The sequence below is a fragment of the Diospyros lotus genome, chromosome 10, assembly GCF_014633365.1.
Source record: "Diospyros lotus cultivar Yz01 chromosome 10, ASM1463336v1, whole genome shotgun sequence".
NCBI classification, from domain to species: Eukaryota; Viridiplantae; Streptophyta; class Magnoliopsida; order Ericales; family Ebenaceae; genus Diospyros; species Diospyros lotus.
This window is the reverse complement of record NC_068347.1, coordinates 22,177,619-22,202,675: the sequence shown is the minus strand read 5'-3', so window position 1 is coordinate 22,202,675 and position 25,057 is coordinate 22,177,619. Positions and strand designations below refer to the sequence as shown.

The 25,057-nt window shown below is 38.1% G+C and overlaps 1 protein-coding gene across 1 annotated transcript; it reads right to left on the bottom strand.

Annotated features, from left to right (window-relative positions):
- Positions 1 to 1,945: 1,945 nt before the first annotated feature.
- Positions 1,946 to 24,415, bottom strand: LOC127811652 (transcription factor ILR3). The gene is made up of 5 exons (XM_052351699.1): positions 24,161 to 24,415; positions 3,623 to 3,685; positions 2,824 to 2,901; positions 2,574 to 2,736; positions 1,946 to 2,462 (listed from the first exon to the last, which is right to left on the bottom strand). The coding sequence occupies exons 1-5, from the start codon at positions 24,298 to 24,300 to the stop codon at positions 2,196 to 2,198; spliced, it is 711 nt and encodes a 236-aa protein (XP_052207659.1). The 5' UTR covers positions 24,301 to 24,415; the 3' UTR covers positions 1,946 to 2,195.
- Between the last annotated feature and the right edge of the window lie 642 nt (positions 24,416 to 25,057).

The following is a 25,057-nucleotide window of genomic DNA, read 5'->3' as shown; positions in this document are numbered from 1 at the left end:
GACAGAGGCATACCATCCTTAATCTGTGCCCTATAACTCACTGTTGATGCTTTATTATTTTTTGTTTTTAAGAATATTGAAACGTAAAAAGCAACTAGCAGCAGCAGATACCTAGATATACAGCGGCAAGAAAGGAAAGCATGCACAGTTGATCCAAGTTTTCTGCCAAAAAGAGATCATCTTGTTGCGTGGAATGTTACAAAGAGTTTAGTGAAACTACTTTCACTCAGGCATTTCAATAAACAAGCTTGTCAACAGGAAAGTTACCAGGCAAGCAACTGATTTTGCTTCTTCCCTCTCGCATTGGACACCAAAATCCTTCAAGAAGACTTTGCCATTAGATAAAACTTCAATTCTCCTTCAATTCAAGAAATGCTCTTCTCACCATCCAAAACCCTCTTAACTTGTTTTAACACTTGGTGATCAAACCTTTCATCTTACGTACTCAGCACTCCTCTGAACTCAAACGCAATGGACGTATAAACCACTTACATGAGTTTCCCAAACTTTTTCTGGGGGTGTATTGGGGTTGCTGAGAAGCCAACTCAATCCAAACTGTGATAGAGAGATATAATTCGCATATCAAATTTAATGAATTTTAGATTTGAGGCTTTTTCTCATTCTGTCAATGAATAGAATCATATATTAGTAAAGGTCTATCAGTTATGGTATATGTACGAGTTTGAGGTGTAAGGAGATTTAAGTGTTGAGAGTTTATCTATCTAAACCTATTTATTTACATTGTGAATCTTGTTGTCCCTTCGTTTGTGGACACATAAGCAGTTGTTAATTGATGTTAAATTTTTTGTATCGTATTTTATTTTGATTCCTATATGTGTTTGTATATGATTTAATACCAACAAATGGTATGAGAGCTAGCTGTTTAACAAAATTTATTCTATATTTATTGTTTTATGAATTAAGTGGTATTAATTTTAATTACTCAATAAATGAAGACAAAGCTAAAACGTCAAGTCTTTTAAGCTAGATAAGATTGGAGAAGGTCAGTCACAAATGAGCAAAACTACTCGCAAGTGGCTTAAAGGTAAGTTGGATTTGAGTGCATTCAAACTCTTTTCTTTAGTTAAATAAACAAATTTAAGTTTAGTTATTACACTTGATTAATAAACAAGTTAAGTTCAAGTTTTAAAATGCACCATCCATTATTGATTTACTTAGGCAAGTAAATAAACTTATTTTTAACTCATTTATGGCATCATTTTTAGCTCATTTACTTGGGTCTTCTTGCTCTCAATTTCAATGTAATATTTAGGTTCGATTGTTATTTTTTGAGTTTTTTTTTTCTAAGTTTTTGGATATTAATAGCTCTAGTTAGGTAGCTACTAATTTAAGTTTTAAACAAATCTAAAATCACTTTTAGACAATTTAAAATTTTAAAATGAATGAAAATACTCACTTAATGTAAATGAACTGAACTTGAATTGAACAAAATTTATAATAAATGAACTCAAATCTTAGTTTTAAATTTAATAGAATTCAAACTTAATTTAATCTCTAAACAAACAATCTCGTGTCCTGTTTAGGGCTTAGCGCTCTGGAAGACGGGCGTTCTGATTCTAAGGCGGGCGGCGGGCGGCGGGCGTTAGAGAAGATTGGGCGGATCTTTGCTTATTTTCGTTTTCAAAGGTGGATTCATTTGACATTTTGAGGGACTACGAAATGCAGAAAATACTGGTTACGTTGCCAAGACTTCCTACTTCTAAAGAACAAAGAGCGACCACATCACATTATATTGTGATTATTATTGTATTAAACAAAGAAAGGGGGAGGTCGGTTTGAACAGGGACAGGATGCCAAATTAATATATGCATTCCACAGTTGCCGCAGAGGCGAGAAAATATTTAATTTAATTATGATAGGAGAGTCATTGTAATTGCAATTGTAGTTGCCCCCGCATGGTATCACACATCCAAGTGAATAAAGATGCAGTCTAAAGCTGGCAGCGACTGAAACATGGGCTGCCTGCAATGCAGATTAACAGTTTATAGCATTTACATAAGTATCAAGTTGTCCAATTTCAGGTAAAGGAAGAAGTCTTCCATCAAACGCCAAAAAATCCCAGTTTAACACTTAACGACAACAGGCTAACAGAGTCTCGGAGTGAGAGCAGTAAGAAAACAAACTAGTTTTCGAGTACAATGTGAATCCAGACCATTCCAAGATCGGGCTGCCGATTAAGCAACCGGTGGGCGGAGAACATGATCCTGTGAGGTATCGACAGCAGCAGGTGGCATGAACTGCCACATGGCAACTCCTGGATAACTAATAACGGGCACCAGTTTATTGCCGGCTGCTTGGCCTTGAGCAGCAAACGCAGTTGGGATTGCAGGAGGTGCTGGCAGGAACCCGGGTTGGACGTTCATGGTCTTCAGCTGTTGCTCCAGCCTATCTTTCTCAGCTTTTAGCCTCTGCTTCTCATCGCGAAGCTCATTCTTCTCAGCCTGGACGAGGAAAAAGGCAACTTTATGTAATAGACATAAACCATAAAAGTCACCCCCATCGCCTAGAAATAACAGGAGATAAAAGTGCGTTCTTTTGGGAGATAAATTCACCTTCAACTCTTTAATTTTCTCCTGCAGACTCGAATTTGAATCCTTCAACTTCTGAGCTTCACCCTTCAGCTGAGTTACAATTCGAACAGCATCAACTAGAATAGCCGATTTGTCTGCCTTAGGAGGCCTCCCAGGTTCAAGGATAGCACCCAATTCCATAAACCTAGGAAAATACAGAGTATGAAATTGGTTATAAAAAGAGAGAAAAATACAGATTAACCAGAATGGTACAATCAGTTAATGTGTGCACTTGTCATTTAGCCTATCCCTCCGCAACTTCTCCCTGCATGCTTTGGAACTTGATGTACCACAGGATTCAGGTCTTGCCCTGTTACCAGAACAATATGAAGTGAGAGAAAAGCTGGGAGTAGAGATTGATATAATGATATTACATCTATAAAGAAATTGCAGGTTCTTCCAAAAATCTTGCAATTTTATTTTTACCTTTTCACATCACATATATGTAGATATTTCTGCTTAAAAAACAACCTAATTGCAAAGTCTGACAAATCTCATCAAGAAATATTTAACTTTTACAGATAGGTTGCTCAGCATTGTCAAAGTTACTCAAGACACATGCTTCAATTAGACATTAATAATCATTGATTCTACGGAGGTCGGCTAAAAAAGCCAAATTGTGATCAAAGTTAATCTAGCATTCACACAAGAATGAAGGATGTGGATGACTCGAGTAGTATCATTAAGAAAAAGATGGATGATGAAATTTTTGGAGCATTATGAGAGGCCTCTGTTCCCATGTTGTAGCTCATTGTCTGCATGTACTTGCACACACTGTTTGCTCTCTCAATCATTTGGCAGCTGACTAGTGACATTGACAACCTCAACTATGAATACTAGCTCACCCTTAAATTGCTATCTCCAGAGAAAGTCTGGACTTTATTTCTATTAACGCATCCTCTGTGCAACCAATGAGCAAGTATGTTCCATGGAACATGTTGTTGTAACTTTAAATGTTGTTGAATTTAGTGTAAGTTTCTAGCACATATTGAACCGTAAGATTTTCAAACATACAGAGTGTAGATGTTTACCTCTTTTTTGAGCCACATTCTTTGTGATTTTCAGGATCCCCAAATGAGCCATCAGTTTCCACACTAGACAGGATAGATGTTAAAATGTCAAAGTGAGGAACCAAACAGAAACACTAGAAATATTGCAATTCACACACTTACTAAAAATGAAAAGTTTGGCATGGTCCCTTGTAGGCATGTAAATGGGTCCCAATTAACCCCATTTACATGCTTGCTTTGAAAAATATTCGAATGAGCCTTGTACCTATACCTCATTCTTTTTACTTGTTTCCACTTTGAATGGGGTTAATTGGGATCCATTGGGGACCCGTTTACATCCCTGGTCCCTGAAGTGGAGTAAGTAGCAACCTTAAATAGTGTAATATATATTGTGTGTGTATTGTACCAATCATAATACTCAAGTGAGCATGCCCGTGTTTGTCTCAGGTCATCATAATAAGATAAATGGAGTTTTAATTGAATTTGAAATCCATCATTGCAATAAAGACAGCCATACTCTTATAGACTTAGATAATCGGAAACTTTTTACTGCCAGCAGTTACAAGTGAAAGATTGACCAACGAAGCAGATTGAAGCTTGGCCCAAAAGTAAAACCAGTGGAACCAGGAGAACAGTCTAACTTCACACAAGGATTTGACAGTTATGCTCATACATAAAACAGGAAAGATAGTCAAAATAGGGCCTGAAACACAAGCTGAAAACTAGTCATTAAATTTTTGCTACATTGTAGGTTATTTTGCAAAATCATGCAATTCACACTGTCTACTCCCTATCCTAGGTAGACAATCCATAATGTTCAGTGTGTCCTTTCCAAACATCATTTGAACTCAGGAAACAAATTCCAAGACCATCACCCACTAACATTGTTCACATGTAACATAAAACAAAATCTTAAAGTGATCATCACCACTGAAATTCATTTGTGTAAAGCACCCACCATTTATTTGATTTGAACCAAGCTATGTGATTAAAATGTTGTAAATACACAATATAGCAGTTAAAGTAACTATACTCTCTATGTGGGTAAGTCATTTGCTTTCCTTCATTGAATGGTGCAAGCTATTGACTAAATAGAAAGATGGAGCTAATTATCACACTCCACCAAGATTCAAACCCCTAAACAACTATATGACATTCCAACTGTCTCCAGATGTGGCATTTGGCCTGCCCATGGCGGCACTCACGTCTCCTCACAGCTGCTATGAATCAACCGAACAAGGCAATTCAGAAGACACTTGTACTCCTCTTGAGCTGCCCCTTCAAAGGGGATTGTGAGGAGGAATTACAAGTATTAAATTTTAATTTTGATAATAGGATATAGAATCTAGATTTATCATAGTTCGTTCAAGTTTTAGAGTTACATTTAGTTTAGGTTTTAAATTGTCATCATGTCATTTTTCTAGCTGTTCTACATCAAATTTGGCCCAATCCCATAAAATTCAAATTCATCTTCGTAACACCTCAACCAAGAGGAACACATACATTGCCTCAACCCATACTAGAGCCTCTTTAACTATATGAATGGAACCAACCTCCTTAGTACATTGTTTCGGAATATCTCCTTGCAATAGTTCTCCTTGATATCTTTGTGCTAGTATCTCCTCAAAGCAGACCTTGGTAGTAACAGTAAGGTTGCCTTTGTAACAAAAAGGTTATGGGTTCAAGTTGTGGAAACAATCTTCTTGCCATAAAAATAAAAAATAAAAAAAGTATGAGAAAAGTTGTGAACAAATACAATCTTGGGAAGCAGGGAGTCTGGCGCACTGGGGATGCCCTTCAGTAGTTCTACAATGATATCTTTGTGCTTAGAGTTGGCAATACTATTAAATGGGTGGGAAATGGATAGAGGGTTAAATGGGGATAATCCTACTATCAGCAGGGAGGGCAACAAATACCAATTAGGGACCCGCTCCATTTACAATTACAATACAAAATATCCCCAACATTGGAGATATTTACAAGATAGCCACTCCACTTAAATCAAGGAGTTGTTGAGTTAGGGTTTCCCTTTCACTTCCACACTTCCTTCAATCGTACATAGAGTGGCAATTCACCTTACAGAGAGTGACCTAAAAATCTTCTATTCTTCAATCATAGATTCATCATATTCTTCAAGTTTTGATTCTCATCCAAAATCGGCCCTTGGATTGGGTTAGTTTTAAATCATTACCATCTTCTTCGATTTTTTTTTTTTAAATTCTCCTGAACCTCTAAAAACCTTATCCCAATCTATAATTGGACACAACCAATCTATCATCAGCGACAATAATATCCCATCACCTTGTGTTACTGATTTGAGGTCATTTAATCAGGTATCTTCACGTTAATCTCGAAAAACTGTGTTGAGGTTCCAACAGTGTTTATCTCACTCAATGTCTCTGTACAGGAACTGTATTGTTCTGAACTCTAAATTTTACTGCATTGTAGGTAAGGTTGTGAGGACCCATTTTGTGTGCGCTCTTTTATGAATCTCTCTTAGATCTACATCTATGTATACTATCATTTTTTTATGAAAGTGTACTGTGATTACGATTACTAGTTTGCTCCTTTTATTTTTCTCTTTCAAATCTGGTCCTGATTGTTTACCCAGTGAAAACAATTATTTGTTTTTGCTAATGCTGATTTGATTTTTTTCACTTTATAGATGTATATCTACTTATAATTAGGGACTTTAGTTAAATTCCTCCATGGATTGGCAGCTTTCTTTTTCAGCCTTGAAAATCATATTTTCTCCACCCTTTGGCTCATGAAAAAAATAGTGGAGAAATTCAAAAACTATTTATTTGATATTTATTCTTTTTTTTAAAAGGTTATAATCCATGCTGTTTAAAGGCCATTTATGCTATTTTTGAAAAGGTTATAATCATGAGATATTTAAAGGCCATTTAAGGACTGTTTATTTAATATTCAAAGGACCCATTTCTCCATTTAAAGGATGTCACAACCCCAAGGAATCCCCAAGGATATAATAGTAATACGTATTATATATATTTTCTTTTGGTTGTACTTTTCTATTATAGCTGTTAGTACCTTCAGTTGTAAAGCCTATAAATAGGCTGGATTAGTTAGAGAATCATATGTTGAATGACTTGAATTCTGATTTCCCTCTTAATTGTTCTGATCTCTCTCTCTTTTTCTCTGTTGTCTGTAATTCTCCCAAATTCTTGCTGTATTTCCCCCTCTTTCAGTCTAATTCCCCCTTGATTTCTTCCAAATTCCTATTCAAACCCTAAGATTGTGACAAATGGTATCAAAGCTGACAATTCTGAGCTGCGAGTATGGAAATTTCAATAGCTGATTCCGGCAAACTCGTAGCAGTTGGTTCAGATTTTTTAAGGCAAATTCTGGCTGCTGATCCAGACTAGCATTCATCGGCTGCTACAATTCAGGACGGCAAAGAAGAATTCTAGAAATGGTTTCATAGGCACTGTAATTCAGGCAATTATCAAGAGACTGTACAAAGCCGATTAAGTCCGGAAAGTGGAGTCGGGCAATCCAGAGTCGAAGCTGAAGACAAAGCAGATTCAGTGAAGCAGCGATTTCCAGCAATCCAGGCAACTTCTATTTGCTGCAACAGAACCGACGACTTCTGGCAGTGATTCCAGCTGAGTTACTTTCTAAGGAGTATTTGGATCCGATTATTCAAAGAAAGAGATCAGATCTAGCAACAAGTGGAGATCTTGACATTACTCTGTCAAGTCCCTAGAGTTGGGTCTAGACAATTATGGAATTCTGGACAGAATAGAATAGAAAAAGAGATAAAAGAATAATTCTGTTATTCCCAAAAATCCCCTTCTCCTATCACCTTAGGTTACATATATAGCCATTTCCTTAATTGTCTAACTATTACAACAACTGACTATTACCACAACATATAACTAAATATTACAACAACTACCATCTAACTAACTGTTACAGTTATAACTTATTAATAAATATAATTATTATAATTGTAATTTATTACTACAACTGTAATTTAGTAATATTCCCTTTTTATCCCTGAGATCGTGACAATTTCCCCCCTCTTCAAACAATTCTTGTCCCCAAGAATTTAGAGGAGATCCATAGCCCTAGGAAATTGCTTCAACAAGTCTGGTAGATTTTCCCAAGTGGTGTGCTCTAGATGGAGGTGAGACTACTGTACCAAGACCTGAGTTACGGGCAATGAACCTTGGTAGATGACCCTTTTCTCCACAATAGCCCAAGGTTCAATCACTTCTTCTGTTTAGGTGGCAGATTCTGGCTCGCAATAACCAGGGGTTCCTTAGCTTGCTTGAGCAATGAAACATGAAACATAGGGTGAGAATTCATTCCCTCCGAAAGTTGCAACCTGTAAGCAACTTTTCCCACCTTGGCCACTATAGAGTAAGGCCCAAAATACTTAGGATTCAACTTAGAAGCTCGAATAGATGTATAAGGTTGCTGTAAAAATCGTCTAACCTTAAGATAAAACTTTGTCCCCTACATTGAACAACCTGTCACTTATTTTCCTGTCAGCTATTTGCTTTATACGATTTTGGGCAGTGGCTAATTCTTTCTTGAGAATGGTCAAGATTTGCTACCTCTATTGCAAGTATTGTCCTACTATAGCTATAGTAGGATTTGGACCCGAGATAGCATGCAAAAGGGAGGGTTTGTAACCAAACATAGCCTCAAATGGACTCCTCTTAATAGCACTGTAGCAACTGGAATTATACCACCATTGTGCTAGGGCCAACCACTTGTTCTAGCTTCTAGATTTAGTGAAACACATGCAACGCAAGTATGCCTCCACACACTGATTAACCCTCTCCGTTTGGTTGTCTATTTGTGGGTGATATGCAATAGACATATGCAAGCCCACCCCTAACTTCTTGAATAATTCATGACCAAAAAAACTTGTAAAAATTGTACCTTAGTCAAACACAATAGACTTAGGTATTCCATGGATTTTAGCCACAGAATCTAAGAATACTCGTGCCACCTCCTAAGCTGTAAATGGGTGTGTCAAGCTGATAAAATGGCCAAATTTGGTCATACGGTCCACTATCACCAAGATAACGTCCTTACCTTCTGATAAGTCACCCGCACTCTCGAATGACCTCCCAAAGGTGAGCAATGGAGTGCTTTCAAGATCCTTTCTTTCAAGGACTGGTCATCCCCTACCACCAATCTTTCTTTATATCAAACCAAACCATTAGTAAGTGTATAACCCAAAGGATTTCCAGGTTGGACCGACAATTGTCACCTTCTCCTTTATCCAAGCTGTGTGCTCATAACTTGCCACTAACTGCTTGATCTGTTTTGGAACTACAGCTGAAATGGCTTGGCAATTTCCCCTTTCTTCCTTTCTTGATAAGGCATCAACAACCACATTTTTCTTTCCCCTCCAGTAATGGATTGTGTAATCTAACCCCATTAGTTTAGATATGCCCTTCCTTTGCAACTGTGTGTGCAATCTCTACTGTGACAAAAATTGGAGACTTTCATGGTTCGTTTTGATTACAAAAAGACATCCGTCCAAGTAGTGGCGCCACCTATCCACTGCTCCCAAAACAACCAATAATTCTTTGTCATACACACTTAATCCCAACTGTTTTGGGGATAAAGCTTGGCTGATAAATGCCAATGGCTTTCCCTCCTACATAAGGACAGCCCCTATCCCATTGTCACATGCATCAGTCTCTATTACAAAAGGCTTGGTGAAGTCTGGTAGAGCTAACATCGGAGCCTAAGTCATAGATTTCTTCAATGCCAAGAAGGCTGCCTCAGCCCTAAGGTTCCACTGAAAAGCATCCTTTTTTAGCAATTCAATTAGGGGCCTACTAATCAATCCATAATGCTGAATGAATTTCTGATAGTAGCCGATCAACCCCAAAAATCCCTTTAGCTCTTTCACCATCATGGGTCTTGGCCATTCTACCATTGCTGCCACCTTCTTCGGATCAATACTCACCCCATCCCCTAAAATTATGTGTCCCAAATACTCAACTTCTTTCTCAGCAAAAATACATTTAGAAAACTTGACATACATTTGATGAGATTTAAGGACCTCAAAAGTGGTACGAAGGTGAGATAGGTGATGCTCAAAATTAGGGCTATAAATGAGAATGTCATAAAAAAAACAAGGATGAACTTCCTCAAGGTTGGAAAATTCACTTCATCAATGCTTGGAAAGTAGCTAGAGCATTGGTTAATCCAAAAAGCAAGACAGTAAACTTATATAGCCCTTGGTGGGTTCTAAAGGCCGTCTTAGGAATATCAAATGGCTTCATACGAATTTGGAGGTAACTGGACCTAAGATCCAGCTTAGAGAAAATTTTGGCACCAAATAGTTCATCAAGTAGGTCCTCTATTAAGGGTATTGGAAATTTGTTTTTGATAGTGTTAGAATTGAGTTGCCTGTAATCGCTACAAAATCTCCATGTTCCATCTTTCTTTTTAACAAGAAGGACTAGAAATGCATAGGGGCTTTGCTAGGTTGAATTATGGAGGTGTTTAGCATGGATTTAACTTGCTTTTCAATCTCTGATTTATGAATAGGAGAATATCAATAGGCTCTAATGTTAACAAGGGCTGAATTTGGCTTAAGATGAATGGAATGGTCTAGGGGTCGTTCGGGTGGCAAAGAGTTTGGCTCATCAAACAAGTCCTTAAAATTCTATCAAAAGTAAGCGCAAGTCTTCTGAAAATTGTACCTTATTTAACAGTTGGGACTCAATAGATGTAGCTATAGGTTGCTGCTACTCCTTCAAACAGTCATCCTCTTCTATTCCCACAGCTTGTATGGAATACAATTGTGCTATTTGGCCATCCTTTTTCAGCATCATTTTCTATAGTTTCTTTTCCCCGATCATCTTGCACTCCCCTTGTTCCAAGCTACCTAGGAAGGTTAGCCTTCTACCCTCAATTTCCACCATTACCTCCAGCTTGTTAAAATCAAAAGTCAAAGGGCTAACAATCCTCATCCAATCTACCTTGAGAACGATGTCACATCCCCCCAATTCAAGAACTCTGAGATTTGGCATGAATTCCTGCTCCTGCATCACCCACTTGAATCCCATACATTTGTAATGATTATACATTCTGCTCCCATTTGCTACCATCGCTGATAGGGGGATGGTTGCTGTTAATTGACACTTAAGGGTGGTAGCAGTAGCTTCACTGAGGAAGTTGGGGGTGCTCCCACTATCAATCAACACCATCAACATCTTTTCCCCCACATGACCCTTCACCTTAATGATCTGCCACATAAGACTCCCTTTTAAAGCGTGGAAGGATGTTTCCCCTCCTTCGATGCGGTCACCAATCAAGACCCGGCCCAAAGCCGACCCGACCACGCTGGAACAATATTTTAATACTTCTTAAATTTTAGAATTCATTTTATTTTTATTAGGATTCTAGTTGACTTTTACTTAGGATTTATTTCTATTAGAATTCTAGTTGGATTTTGTTTACAAATATTAGATGGATTTGGATTAGCCAAATACTATAAATATGTTTAAGATCTAGAGTTTGTAATCAAGTTTTTCTCAATCAAATTTCAGCAATCTATTTGGGTTTTCTTAGCAAAACAGTCTTGTTTTTGCGTCTTCTTGAAAGCCAAGCTTCAGCCATTGAAGTTTTCTCTTTCAAGAGTTTATTTTGGTGTGTGTTTTTACACACGCGCTACACGCTGCGTCAGGTGGTATCAGAGCAGTTAATCGACCAATCAGATGGCCAATCTTGAAGGTAACGGTAGCAACCAGCCTCGTGACAGTGATCAGGGGTTGTCTACAGTTTAGAGAGCAATCGAAGAACAACGGGAAGTAACTTGAACTATCCAGCAGCAATTAGAGCAAATTAGCAACCAATTGAGCACCCTTACTACGAGTTGATGATGACAGGAACCTAAATAATAGGGTGAATCAAGCCAGAGCGAGAAGACCACCCATTAATCATGTCCTTGTTAATCCTAGAAGACCAGTGATTGAAGATAGCGATAAAGAAGATGATTTTGGTCAAGCAATAGCTAACCCTGGTGGTAGAGGGGTTAGGAGAAATGCGCATCAGCACAACCACTAGGTCAACAATGAGTATAAACTAAAAGTTGATATTCCTACCTTTAGTGGAGATCTTGATATTGAGGGGTTCCTGGATTAGATCATTGAGGTTGACTGCTTTTTCGAATACATGGAGATCCTAGATGAACGACAAGTAAAGTTAGTGGCTTACAGATTGAAGGGCGGTGCATCTATTTGGTGGGAGCGATTAAGAGAAACGAGATTGAGGGAAGGCCGACAACCAGTTCAAACATGGAGACGAATGAAGCAAGCTATTAAGAGGTAGATTTTTACCCCCTGACTATGAACAATATATGTTTGAAGCTTATCAAAGATGTGCGCAAGGAATGAAGAGTGTGAATGAATATACCTCCGAGTTTCTGCGATTGGCAGAGAGAAACTAATTGTCAGAAAGTGACAATCAACAAGCAGATCGTTACTTGAATGGATTGAAGCCTGCTATTCGTGATAAAATTGGGGTTCAGATGGTTCTGAGTGTGCAAGAAGCAAGGAACCTAGCTTTAAAGAATGAGTTAATGTTGTGTGAGAGAGCTCGTAATGACAACTATCGTCAGTATAGTGGGAATGAAAATAAACAAGCAGCTTTTGATAAAGGCAAGTTGGTTCAGGGAGCGCAACCCTCCAATCTGCCCCAAACAATCAACCCTAATAAGGCTACAACGGGGGGAAACATTCGAGGTACTACTTCTAATTTTCCAAAATCCCCTGATCCTTATGCAAAGCCTATTCTTTTAAAATGTTTCAAGTGCAATGAGGTTGGGCATCGATCTAGTGATTGCCCAAGGAGGAAAACAGTTAATATTGTAGAAAGGGAGGAAGATGTTGCTGAAGAAGAAGTATATTGTGGGCCTGATGGGGAGGATGACAAAGAAGATTATGGACATGGGGAATATACCTGTGTAGTGAGGAAGTTAATGCTATCTCAAAAGAATGAAAATACTACTCAACGGCATAAGCTTTTTCGCACAAAGAGTACAGTGAAAGGAAAAATCTTTGAGTTGATTATTGATAGTGGAAGTCAGGAGAACATAATAGGAAGAGACGTGGTGGCAAAGATGCAGTTAACTCCTGAAAAACATCCAAGCCCTTACATGATTGGATGGGTCAAAGAAGTTGGTGGCATACTTGTGGATGAACGTTGTAGGGTGCCTTTCTCTATTGGTAAGTACTCCGACGAAGTCTATTGTGATATTTTTGATATGAATGCTTGCCATATTTTATTTAGGAAGCCTTGGCAATTTGATGCGGATGCTAAGCACTCGGGTAACTCCGCCTGGGGATGTTATCCACTGCCGGTCCCAAGCCCAAATAAAGGAGGAAGGCTGTGTTAGGTAGCCGACAGCCAACATAAAACCTAGTCAGATCCAAAACATGAACTCTAGACAAATTATAAAAAATCGTTTGGGCGTGGGCGTAACCCTTCATAGTGACGCGCTACACTGCCCGCATGTAGTGTCAAGTGAGCTAGGGCCCCTACATCGGCGCCCGGATGTAGTGACAAATGAGACAAATGAGCAGGGGTTCCCGCATTTGCTTGGACGAATGTGGGTAAAGAAGCTAGTCCAAAATCAAAATCAAAACCAAAACCAAAATCAAAAACAAAATCAAGTTCAAAGTCAAGGCCAAAAACAAAATCATAGATTAAGGATTGGGTCATGGAATATAGGAACATTAACAGGCAAAGCTATGGAAGTGGTAGATGTGATGATTAGCAGAAAGATTAATATTATGTGCCTCCAAGAGACGAGATGGGTAGGGAAAAAAGCAAAAATTTTATCAGAAACTGGATATAAAATATGATACACAGGAAATGATCGAGCGAAAAATGGAGTGGGAATTATTATAGATAAAAGCTTAGTAGATGATGTGGTGGATGTAAAGAGAATAGGGGATAGGATTATTATGGTGAAGGTTAGTTTAGGAAGAATGACTATGAATATCTTTAGTACATATGCACCACAAACGGGGTTAGGTGAGGAGATAAAAGCAAACTTCTGAGAGGACCTAGAGGGACTCATACAAATGATACCAAGAGGAGAGAAAGTGATTACAGGAGGTGACTTAAATGGGCACGTGGGTAGAGACGGAGACGGCTATAGAGAGGTACACGGAGGGTATGGATTCGGAGAAATTAATAATGAGGGTAAGTCTATTCTAGATTTTGCTATGGCATATGGGCTCATCATAACCAATACCAGGTTCAAAAAACGGGACAAACACTTAATCACATATAAAAATGGCATATCAAGCACCCAAATAGATTACTTCCTCGTGAGGCAAGAGGATCGATTATGTTGTAGGGATTGTAAGGTGATACCGGGAGAGTGTTTGATTACTCAATATAGACTTCTAGTACTTAACGTCCAAGTAAAAAATTGGAAGAGAAAAAATCACATAAAACAAAATCCAAGAATCAGGTGGTGGAATTTAAAAGGGGAGAAACAACTAATCTTCAAAGAAAAATTAAGGGGTAGAAGGGAATGGAATGGAGAAGGATAGACAAACCAAATATAGAGAGAAATGGCTAATGCCCTAAGAAGCACGGCAAAGGTAGTCATTGGAGTGACAAATGGTAGAGCCCCTAACCTTAAGGAGTCTTGGTGGTGGAATGAAGAGGTACAACTGAAAATTAAAAATAAGAAAACTTGGTATAAGGCAGTATATCAATGCAACAATGAAAAAAATCAAAAAAATTATAAAGAAGCAAAAAAGGCAGCAAAAAGAGCTGTTAGTGAAGCAAGGTCAAAAGCATACGAGAATCTATATAAACGACTTGATACAAAAGATGGAGAAAAGGATATATATAAATTAGCTAAAGCAAGAGAAAGAAAAACAAGGGATTTAAATCAAGTGAAATGCATAAAAGATGAAAATCAAAATGTATTAGTGAATGAGGGAGCGATTAAGGAGAGATGGAATGAGTATTTCACAAAATTATTCACTGATGGTGGCGACACAAGAGTTAGGTTGGGACATCTTAGTAACTCTGAAGGAGACGTGAGATATACATTTCATCGACGCATAAGTTCAAATGAAATAAGTCAAGCATTAAAAAAGATGAAAAATCATAAGACAGTGGGATCGGATAATATACCAATAGAAGCATGGAAATGCATGGGAGAAGAGGGCATCTTCTGGCTAACGAAATTATTTAACGCGATCCTTAAAACAAAAAAGATACCAGATGAGTGGAGGAAGAGTACTTTGGTTCCTATATACAAGAACAAAGGAGATGTTCAAAACTATGAAAACTACAGAGAAATTAAGTTAATGAGCCATACCATGAAACTTTGGGAGAGAGTAATAGAGCAGAGGCTCAGAAAAGAAACAGAGGTATTGGAAAATCAGTTTGGTTTCATGCCTGGTAGGTCAACAATGAAAATACATACCTACTGAGGCGCCTAATGGAAAGGTATCGAGATCATCAAAATGACCTACATATGGTGTTTATAGATCTAGAAAAGGCCTATGATAGGGTCCCTAGAGAAGTATTATGGAGGGTTTTAGAGAAGAAAAGAGTCCAAATAGCCTATATACAAAGCCTTAAGGACGTGTATCACGGTGCAGAGACAAGGGTCAAAACATGCGGAGGGGACACTAAACCGTTTAAAATTACAATAGGACTGCATCAAGGTTCTGCACTAAGTCCATCCTTATTTGCCTTAATAATGGATGAACTCACTAAAGATATCCAGACAGAGATGCCATGGTATATGCTATTTAAAGACGACATAGTGTTAGTGGATGAAACAAAAGAATGAGTGAACACTAAACTTGAGTTGTGGAGAAACAATTTAGAATCTAAGGGATTTAAATTAAGTAGAAAGAAAACAGAATATATGGAATGTAAATTTAGTAAGAATGCAAGAGTGGAGGATGTTATAATAAAATTGGAGGACCAAATCTTACAAAGAAAAGACCATTTTCGATATTTGGGATCAATGATTCAAAAAGATGGAGAAATTCATGAGAATGTCACACATAGAATTAAGACAGGTTGGCTAAAATGGAGAAATGCATCGGGGGTGTTATGTGATGGTAAAATCCCATTAAAACTAAAAGAAAAATTCTATAGGACAGCTATAAGACCAGTCTTGTTATATGACTCAGAATGTTGGGCAGTCAAAATACCAATATGAGCAAAAGACGAGCGTAGCGGAGATGAAGATGTTAAGATGGATGTGCGGCTATACAAGAAAAGATAAAATTAGAAATGAAGTTATTCGTAATAAGGTAGGAATAGTGCCAATCGAGGAGAAGATGAGAGAGAATAGACTAAGATGGTTTGGTCATGTGAGAAGGAGACCAAGAGACGCTCATGTGAGGAGAGTTGATGAAATGGAACAATTAGTCAAAAAAAGAGGTAGAGGCAGACCCAAGAAGACTTTGGGAGAGACATTAAAGTTTGATATGAAGTGTATGGATCTAAATGAAGATATGACAAAAGACAGAAATACATGGAAGTCTAGAATTCATGTAGCCGACCTCACATAGTGGAATAAAGGCTGGATATGTTGTTGTTGTTGTTGTTGTTGTTGTTGCTAAGCACTCGGGTAGGAAGAACACATATCAGCTTGAGAAAGAAGGTGTGCGTTATACTTTGTTACCCATAGTGAAAAAGAACCAAACCAAAGCTTCTAAAATGGAGGGGCGAAATTTTCTTACCATTACACATAAGCACGTTGAGTTTATGAGGGAGTGTAAGGATACTCGAGAGGTTCACTTATTGGTTATCAAGGGAGAGAGCGTGAGTGAGCCATTGAAGGTGAATTAAATTCCAGTGGAGGTGCAGGGATTGTTGGAGGAATTTCATGATGTGGTTCCTGAGGAGTTGCCTAATGAGCTACCTCCTATGAGGGATATTCAACACCACATTGACTTGGTTCCTGGTGCTAGCTTACCTAACCTACCACACTACAGGATGAGTCCTAGGGAGAATGAGATTTTGCGTGAACAGGTAGAGGAATTGTTGAGAAAAGGACACATTCAAACTAGTATGAGTCTATGTGCAGTGCCAGCATTATTGACACCAAAAAAAGATGGGAGTTGGAGGATGTGTGTTGAAAGTAGAGCCATCAACAAAATTACTATTGGGTACAAATTTCCAATTCCTAGGCTCGACGACATGCTTGATCAACTTGATGGGGTTGTGATTTTTACCAAAATTGATCTTAGAAGTGGTTATCATCAAATTAGAATTCGACTTAGAGATGAGTGGAAGAGAGCTTTCAAGACGAGAGATGGGTTGTTTGAGTGGTTAGTCATGCCCTTTGGACTAACCAATGCACCAAACACTTTCATGAGACTAATGAATCAAGTATTACGCCCTTTCATTGGTAAATTCGTTGTGGTGTATTTTGATGATATTTTGCTATACAATAAGTCTATTAATGAGCATGAGGGGCATATTCGAGATGTGTTGAGGGAAAACAAACTTTATGCTGATTTGAAGAAATGTACTTTTATGAGTGAGAGCTTGTTGTTCTTGGGCTTTGTTGTAAGCAAAGAGGGTATAAAGGTAGATGAGGAAAAAGTACGAGCTATTAGAGAGTGGCCAACCCCTAAAATGTCAGTGATGTGCGAAGTTTCCATGGATTAGCAACTTTCTATAGGCGGTTTATCAAACACTTTAGTAGTATTGTGGCTCCAATTACTGAGTGTTTAAAGAAAGGAAAGTTCCATGGGGGTGAAAAACAAGAGCAAAGTTTCGCCTTGATAAAAGAGAAATTATGTACCGCTCCTGTCTTAACTTTGCCAAGCTTTGAAAAATTATTTGAGGTTGAGTGTGATGCGAGTGGAGTGGGTATAGGTGCTATATTGTCCCAAGAGAAGAGACCAATTGCATTTTTCAATGAGAAGTTATGTGAAGCCAGAAGAAAGTGGTCTACTTAAGATAAGGAGTTTTATGCAGTGGTGAGGGCTCTTAAGACGTGTGAACATTACTTGATTGCCAAAGAATTTGTTCTTTACACGGATCACCAAGCTCTTAAGTACTTGAGTAGCCAAAGGCAATTGAAAAGTGATATGCATGCTAGATGGTCTGCTTTATTGATAAATTTCCATATAAAATTGTGCATAAGTTGGGACAGCATAATCGAGTGACAGACGCTTTGAGTAGGCGTGTGGGTTTGATCAAGACCCTTAGTGTTGAGATTGTTGGGTTTGAGTGCTTGAAAGAATTATATGCAACAGACAAGGATTTCAAACATGTGTGGGAACAATGCATGTCTCGGCAACCGTCAAGAGATTTCTATGTGCATGATGGGTTTCTCATGAAGGGAAATCAATTGTACATCCCTTGCGCATCCCTTCGTGAGAAAATTATTCGGGATTTCCATGGTGGTGGCTTAGTAGGGCATCTTGGCAGAGACAAGACTATTGAAGCTATTATGGGAAGGTATTATTGGCCAAGAGCAAGGAGAGATGTTTCTATTATTGTGGCGAGATGTTATATATGTCAAACAGCTAAGGGGCACTTTTCTAACGCTGGTCTCTACATGCCATTGCATGTTCCCAATGCTATTTGGGAAGATTTGTCTATGGACTTCATGTTGGGTCTACCACGAACCCAACGAGGTATGGATTCTGTTTTTGTAGTGGTTGAAAGGTTTTCCAGGATGGCGCACTTTCTTCCATGCAAGAAGACGACAGATGTAGTAGCTACAGCCAAACTGTTTTTCAAAGAGATTGTTAGATTACATGGAGTCCCTAAAACTATTACTTCGAATTGTGATACAAGGTTTTTGAGTCACTTCTGGATTACCTTGTGGAGAATATTCGATTCATCTTTGAATTTCAGACAAAGGTGGTGAATCGTACATTAGGAAATCTGATTCGCAGTGTTTGCAAAGACAAGCCAAGACAATGGGACCTAATCATAGGTCAAGCGGAATTTTCCTACAACAACGTCGTGCATAGCTCAACAAGAAGATCACCATTCTCTATCATATACATGAAAGTTCCTAATCATGCATTGGATTTGGTAAAATTGCCAAAGGTACCAGGTTCCAGTATTCCAGCTAGTGACTTAGCCAAGCACATTCAAGCAGTTCAGGAAGATATCAAGCAAAAGTTGCACGAGACGAATAAGAAGTACAAGGCAGCAGCTGACAAGCATAGGAAGCACAAGGTATTTGCAGTTGGAGATAAAGTCACGATATTCTTAAAGAAGGAACGGATTCCAGCAGGACAGCAGAACAAGCTCAAGCCAAAAAAATATGGTCCTTACAAGATTACAAAGAAAATCAATGATAATGCTTATGTTGTGGATTTGCCTAATTATATGGGTATTTCCAAAACATTCAATGTTGCTGATCTTTCTTTGTATTTGTTGAACGTTGAGTTGTCATACCCAGATCATAATTCGAGGACAAATTCTTCTCAAGTGGAGGTGAATGATACGGTCACCAATCAAGACTCGGCCCAAAGCCGACCCGACCACGCCGAAACAATATTTTAATACTTCTTAAATTTTAGAATTCTACTTGATTTAGGATTCAACTTCATGTTTCTACTTGATTTAGGATTCTACTTCATGTTGGATTAGGATTTTATTTTTATTAGGATTCTAGTTGACTTTTACTTAGGATTTATTTCTATTAGGATTCTAGTTGAATTTTGTTTACAAATATTAGATGGATTTGGATTAGCCAAATACTATAAATATGCCTAGGATCTAGAGTTTGTAATCAAGTTTTTCTCAATCAAATTTCAGCAACCTATTTGGGTTTTCTTAGCAAAACAGTCTTGTTTTTGCGTCTTCTTGAAAGCCAAGCTTCAGCCATTGAAGTTTGCTCTTTCAAGGGTTTATTTTGGTGTGTTTTTTTACACACGCGCTACACGCTGTGTCATTCCTCCCCTTGCAACTCCTCTTGGATGACATCTTCTTCTACCACCACTTCTTCTTCTTCCTTCTCCTCATTTGACCCTTCCATATTCATTAATTGTCCCTTACATTGGTGCCCAAGGCTGTACTTGTCCCCACACTTGTAGCAAAGCCCTAATTGTCTTCTTTGTTCCATAAGAGGGTTCTTAGTACCATTATTACTGTATGGTACCTTGGTTGCCACTTGACTAGACCCCATAAGCATGGGCCGATGATTTCCTCCTGTTGATTGTCCAACCACCACACCTGACCTATATGGGACCTTATGTCTCTTGAAAATGGCCTCAAACGTCAATTCTTGTAACCGTGCTTTTTCAGCCGCCTACCTCACAGATGTGGGCATCATTATCTTCACCATTAAACACAACTCCTCCCTCAAACCACTTATAAAAGTAGACACCAAGTATTGCTTTATTAAACCTGACTGCAAAGTACATACAATTGACCTCAATTCCTCAAATTTCGCCGGCATTCCACCATTGTCCCTTCTTGTTTAAGTTTGTCGAATTCCTCAATCACATATGTCATGCTCCTTTCTCCAAATCATTTACACAGCCCCTCTATGAACTCTACCCAATTCCCACCATTTCCTTCATCTTGGATCCACACTTGAAATCAAGAATCAGCCATATCGTTTAAGTAGGCCATAGCTAAGTTAACTTTCTGTCCCTCTCGCACCCTATAGAACTAAAAAAATTGTTCGCACCTTCTAATCCACCACCTTGGCTTCATCCCATCAAACATGGGAATTTCCAACTTTGGCATCAAAGGGTGGTTATTAGGGAAGGGATGGGAATTTCTAATTGGCACTTCTTGTTCCATCGGAAACTCCTCCGCCTCAAGATCTCCCTGAGTTCTTAGTATACTGCCTTGTGGTGGCAAAATTGGTTCAGAATTCTACCTTGGAAACTCCTCTGCCTCAAAATCTCCCCAAGTTCTTGGTATACTGCCCTGTGGGGGGAAAATTGGATCGAGATTCTGCCTTGGAGGGAAATCTGGCAATAGCCGAAACTGGGGTAATGAGGATAGCATGCTAAGTACGGTATTCAATCTTTGCCTGTACTGCTCCATGGATTCCTTATATTGCTCCAAGATCTCTCGATTCTTTTCTGAATTCCCCCCACATTGCTTCCTTCATAACTGCCACATCTTCCTGAGTTTGTACCATCGTCTCTTGGGTCTGAGACATCCCAAACTCCATGACTTCCATTCTCACTTCCAATTGCTTCATTCTAGTAGCTTCTGCCATCCTTATCTCAATTCAGTAATGTTGTCACTGCACTTCTTCAATCACCCGCACAACCTTCACCACAGCCAGTTCATCTGGCTCTAATACCACAATGTCAAGTCCTTAGAGTTGGGTCTAGACAAATATGGAACTCTAGACAAAATAGAATAGAGAGAGAGAGAGAGATAAAGAGAGCGATAAAAGATTAATTTTGTTATTCCCAAAAATTCCCTTCTCCTATCACCTTAGGTTACATATATAGCCCTCTCCTTAACTGTCTAACTGTTACAATAACTGACTATTACAACAATATATAACTGAATATTACAACAACTACCATCTAACTAATTGTTACAGTTATAACTGATTAATAAATATAATTATTACAACTATAATTTATTAATATTCCCTTCCTACCCCTGAGATCATGAAAACTCGTCCATGGAGTTAGCTTTTAGAGATAAAAGAAAGCTCTAGATCCACAGTAGGACCAATTCGAGCAAGCATTGGAAACATACCTAATGCTTCCAGTTTGCAGACAATGGATGGATTAGCATTAAATCAAGTCGGATTCAATAACTTAAAACAAGAAGGCTCTATAACAGATTATAAGGTCAGGTTTGAGGAATTGAAAGCGTTGATGCTTTGTGTTGAAATTCATTAATGGTCTTAACGAAGCATTGAGACCTATTGTGAAAATGATGCATCCTTCCATGGTAGAACAAGCGGCTAAGAAGGTAAGGTTACAAGAATTGGCACTAGAAGCTATTTACAGAAAGCATGGGCTGCTACCTAAAAGTTATCTTAAGAGCATCCAACAGATTGAAGGAGTTTCTAAGGCTGAAAATCCAATAAAGCAAGAATTTTAGGAAAAATCAGAGTTGGACCGGCCCATTGTAACTAAAGACTCCAACAAGGAAGAGAGATTGGACAAGGATATCAGTGAGGATCACATTTTATATTTGTAGGAAGCTAATGAAGTAACATTGGAAGATGAGAGTGGCGATGCAAATAGCTTCCATGCCGCTAATGAGAGACAGGCATGCAACGAGGACTTGGACCAAAGAAAGAAGCAAGAGGCTAAGGACTTGCACAATCCTACTACTACTTTGAGTGTTAGTCTTACTGTTACTTCAAATGGCATAGACCAATTACAGGTGTTGGCTATAGCAAAAAATGGGCAATTGAAACTGACTAAACACGAGAATAACCATATGGTTCAAAAGATGATGGAAAAGAAGGTTGTTGCCATATGGTTCAAGAGTTCAGACACTGGAGAAGGGAGCTTTGACTTGGAGATCCTTGAGGTCTACAGTTTATGTCTGTAGGGAAAGCAAAAACAAAGGAACATAAGAGCGAAGAGGAAGAGGCCTAGAAGGAGAAAGAAAGAAAGAAGAATCAATCAGATTGCGAAGGCAGGGATTGGATGAAGAGCAAGGTCAATAGTTGTAAGTTCTTGGAGACAAAAACTCTCTCAAGGAAGGGGGAATTGTCATGACCCCAAGGAATCCCCAAGGATATAATAGTAATACGTATTATATGTATTTTCTTTTGGTTGTACTTTTCTTCTATAGCTGTTAGTACCTTCAGTTGTAAAGCCTATAAATAGGCTGGATTAGTTAGAGAATCATATTTTGAATGACTTGAATTCTGATTTCCCTCTTAATTGTTCGGATCTCTCTCTCTCTTTCTCTATTTTGTCTGTAATTCTCCCCCAATTCTTTTTGTAATTCTCCCCGAATTCTTGTTATATTTCCCCCTCTGTCAGTCTAATTCCCCCTCAATTTCTTCCAAATACCTATTCAAACCCTAAGATCATGACAAAGGACTGTTTATTTGATGTTGATGACAGATTATAACCTTTTATGTAAAGGAAATTGATTTTACTTCAATGATTTTCAGTTTTTCCTGTGGTATTAGTTTTAAATCAGTATTACTAAGTTTTAAAACATTGCGCTAGTATCTCCTTAATAACTCCTAAGTACTCTACCTTTGTAGATTGGCTCCTCGACAATTAACTGTGATTGTTCCACCTCAAGTGACTAGGGCCCAAGAACAACTGAAAGGCCATTCCCCTTCAAATGAGACTCTTAGGGGCTTGTGAATTTGAGGGACTAATCATATCACTAAGGTAACAGACAATTTCCTACTTCAACAGCAAGATGGAACCCATGCCTTAACCAATCATTGTGAGATGCATTAAAAGGACAAAGTAAACTTTTTTAAGATTCTCCAGTTATCTTGTAACTTATAACCACCTCTTGCCCCATGGGAAAGATTACCATCCATTAGATCATAGACTTGCTAGAAAGACTATATAATACACATGATATTCATTTGATTCATGTAATAGCCAATCAAACAAGACCATGTGTCTTAACCATCTTGGCCCCAGTTCACATCTTAACCATACTTCCTTTTACTATACAAAAGGAGGCCTTGTTCTCCTCTCTCACACACAACCCTAACGAAGATGCATGCTCATATACACAAATGCTCAAAGGAACTGTCATGACCTTGCTGCTATTATAACATAATTCGCATTCAGGAGTTTAGACCTCTACCTGTCTTTCTCTCACTGCCACCTTAGTCTTTTCCCTTTCTTCTCTCAAGGGTTCTTACTCTCCTCAAATTTCAGCAATTATCACAACTTTCTAGATCATCTCAACCTTCTCTGCCACTAATAATTTCCTTGATTCTCTACCTGTTTGCAAATTGCAAAGATATTTGGCAATCTAGTGGGATGGCAAGCAAAGTAAACAACAGCATCATTCATTTGCACAAAAGCTAGTCCCATTGCCATAGAACTAATCTGAGGACTGAAAATCCCAACATCCCCAGAGTTGAAGCATTACCAAAATGCAATATTTTGTTCCCATCATTCAGTAAAGCACAATAATTTCCTAAAAGGCAGGCAGCCTAGGGAAAAATATTCATAAAAGGTCCTTTGCATACAATTCGCTCCAGAACTGGAGAAGAATCAGGAAGAAACAAATCCTCCGCTTTAGTTACCCTTGCCCAGTGAAATAAACACCAAGTTCAAAAATCAACCACCCTAATAAAACGAGCACCAAATTCAACAAATTAACCACCTTTCTCTCGATCAGGAACGAATCCCAGCCTACCAAATTGACAGATACAAAATACAGAACTAATTATTAATAGAGGGAAAAACAAACAACTGAATTCTACTTCATACACGAGCAGAGAAAGAGAAGTAATATTGTAAAGAAAAAAGGGCCAAATGGATACCAATAAAAAACCTAAATTTGTTAGAACTTACGGGAACAAAGAAGAATCAAATAACAAAGAAATCAAAAGAATCAAGGAATGACCCTCTCATCTAATTGAGTAGAGAAAGAAGAGCGAGATGCAATTATTACCAAATGTTGGAGGAAGGGTTCAAGGGCTGCATGGGCCAGGAAAACCCAGAAGTCGGAGCAGGAAAACCTCCATCCGGGACAGGGATATCCTCCATAACGCCGTAATCCAAGAGCCAATTGGTGTTCTCGGGGGAAACCATTTCCGAGCAGTCGCCGGAAAAGCCGATATTTATCCGGCGGGAATGTGATTGATGAATTGACCGGGGGCTTAGCTTAGACTTGTGCCGAGGAGAAAAAGGGCACAATCCGATGAATGCCGAAAAACGAGATTACTTAACGTGGATGTGCTAACAGAGTTCGCACGTGTCACCCGTCCACGTGTCAATAAATACCGTTTTTCTTCCACGTGTTTTGTGTTAGTTTTACAGATTTTTTTTTTTTTTTTTGTAATTTGCATTTATTATTTGGGTTCATATGTTTTCTTTAAAATAACTTCTTTGTTAGATTAAAAATAAGTTTATGTTTGAAAAATAAACTATTATAAAATATATAATAAATTTTAGATTATATAGTAATATATGAAAAGGAGTGTGAGAATGCTACCAAGGAGACTAATTAATGAAAGGGTCTTTAATATCAACAACAAAGCATACCATTTTGAGATTGAAATTTATAATTAATTTGGAATACTTACATTTTAAATTACCTCATTTGGAATAAGTAGTATTTAAATTTTTTATTTTTCATTTTTAGATTTAGACCCAAATCTAAATAATTTCAACAAAAATACATTTAAATAATAATTTGAAATTTCAAATTTAAAAAAAATTAATCAAATAATCGTACTCAAACTTAATTATAAATATACAACACATACTAATCTCGAAAGAGAACATGAAAGGAAGAGTAAAAATTGTTGCTAGAAGTATGTCTTTTGGGAGATAGTTGTGCTATTTT

Excerpts from the sequence above, each read along its gene's own strand:
- LOC127811652 (XM_052351699.1), bottom strand. The coding sequence starts at position 24,300 with ATGGTTTCCCCCGAGAACACCAATTGGCTCTTGGATTACGGCGTTATG. Across the intron at positions 2,737-2,823 it reads AGGGATAGGCTAAATGACAA|GTTTATGGAATTGGGTGCTA; the intron begins GTGCACACATTA and ends GTATTTTCCTAG. Across the intron at positions 2,463-2,573 it reads AGAAAATTAAAGAGTTGAAG|GCTGAGAAGAATGAGCTTCG; the intron begins GTGAATTTATCT and ends TTCCTCGTCCAG.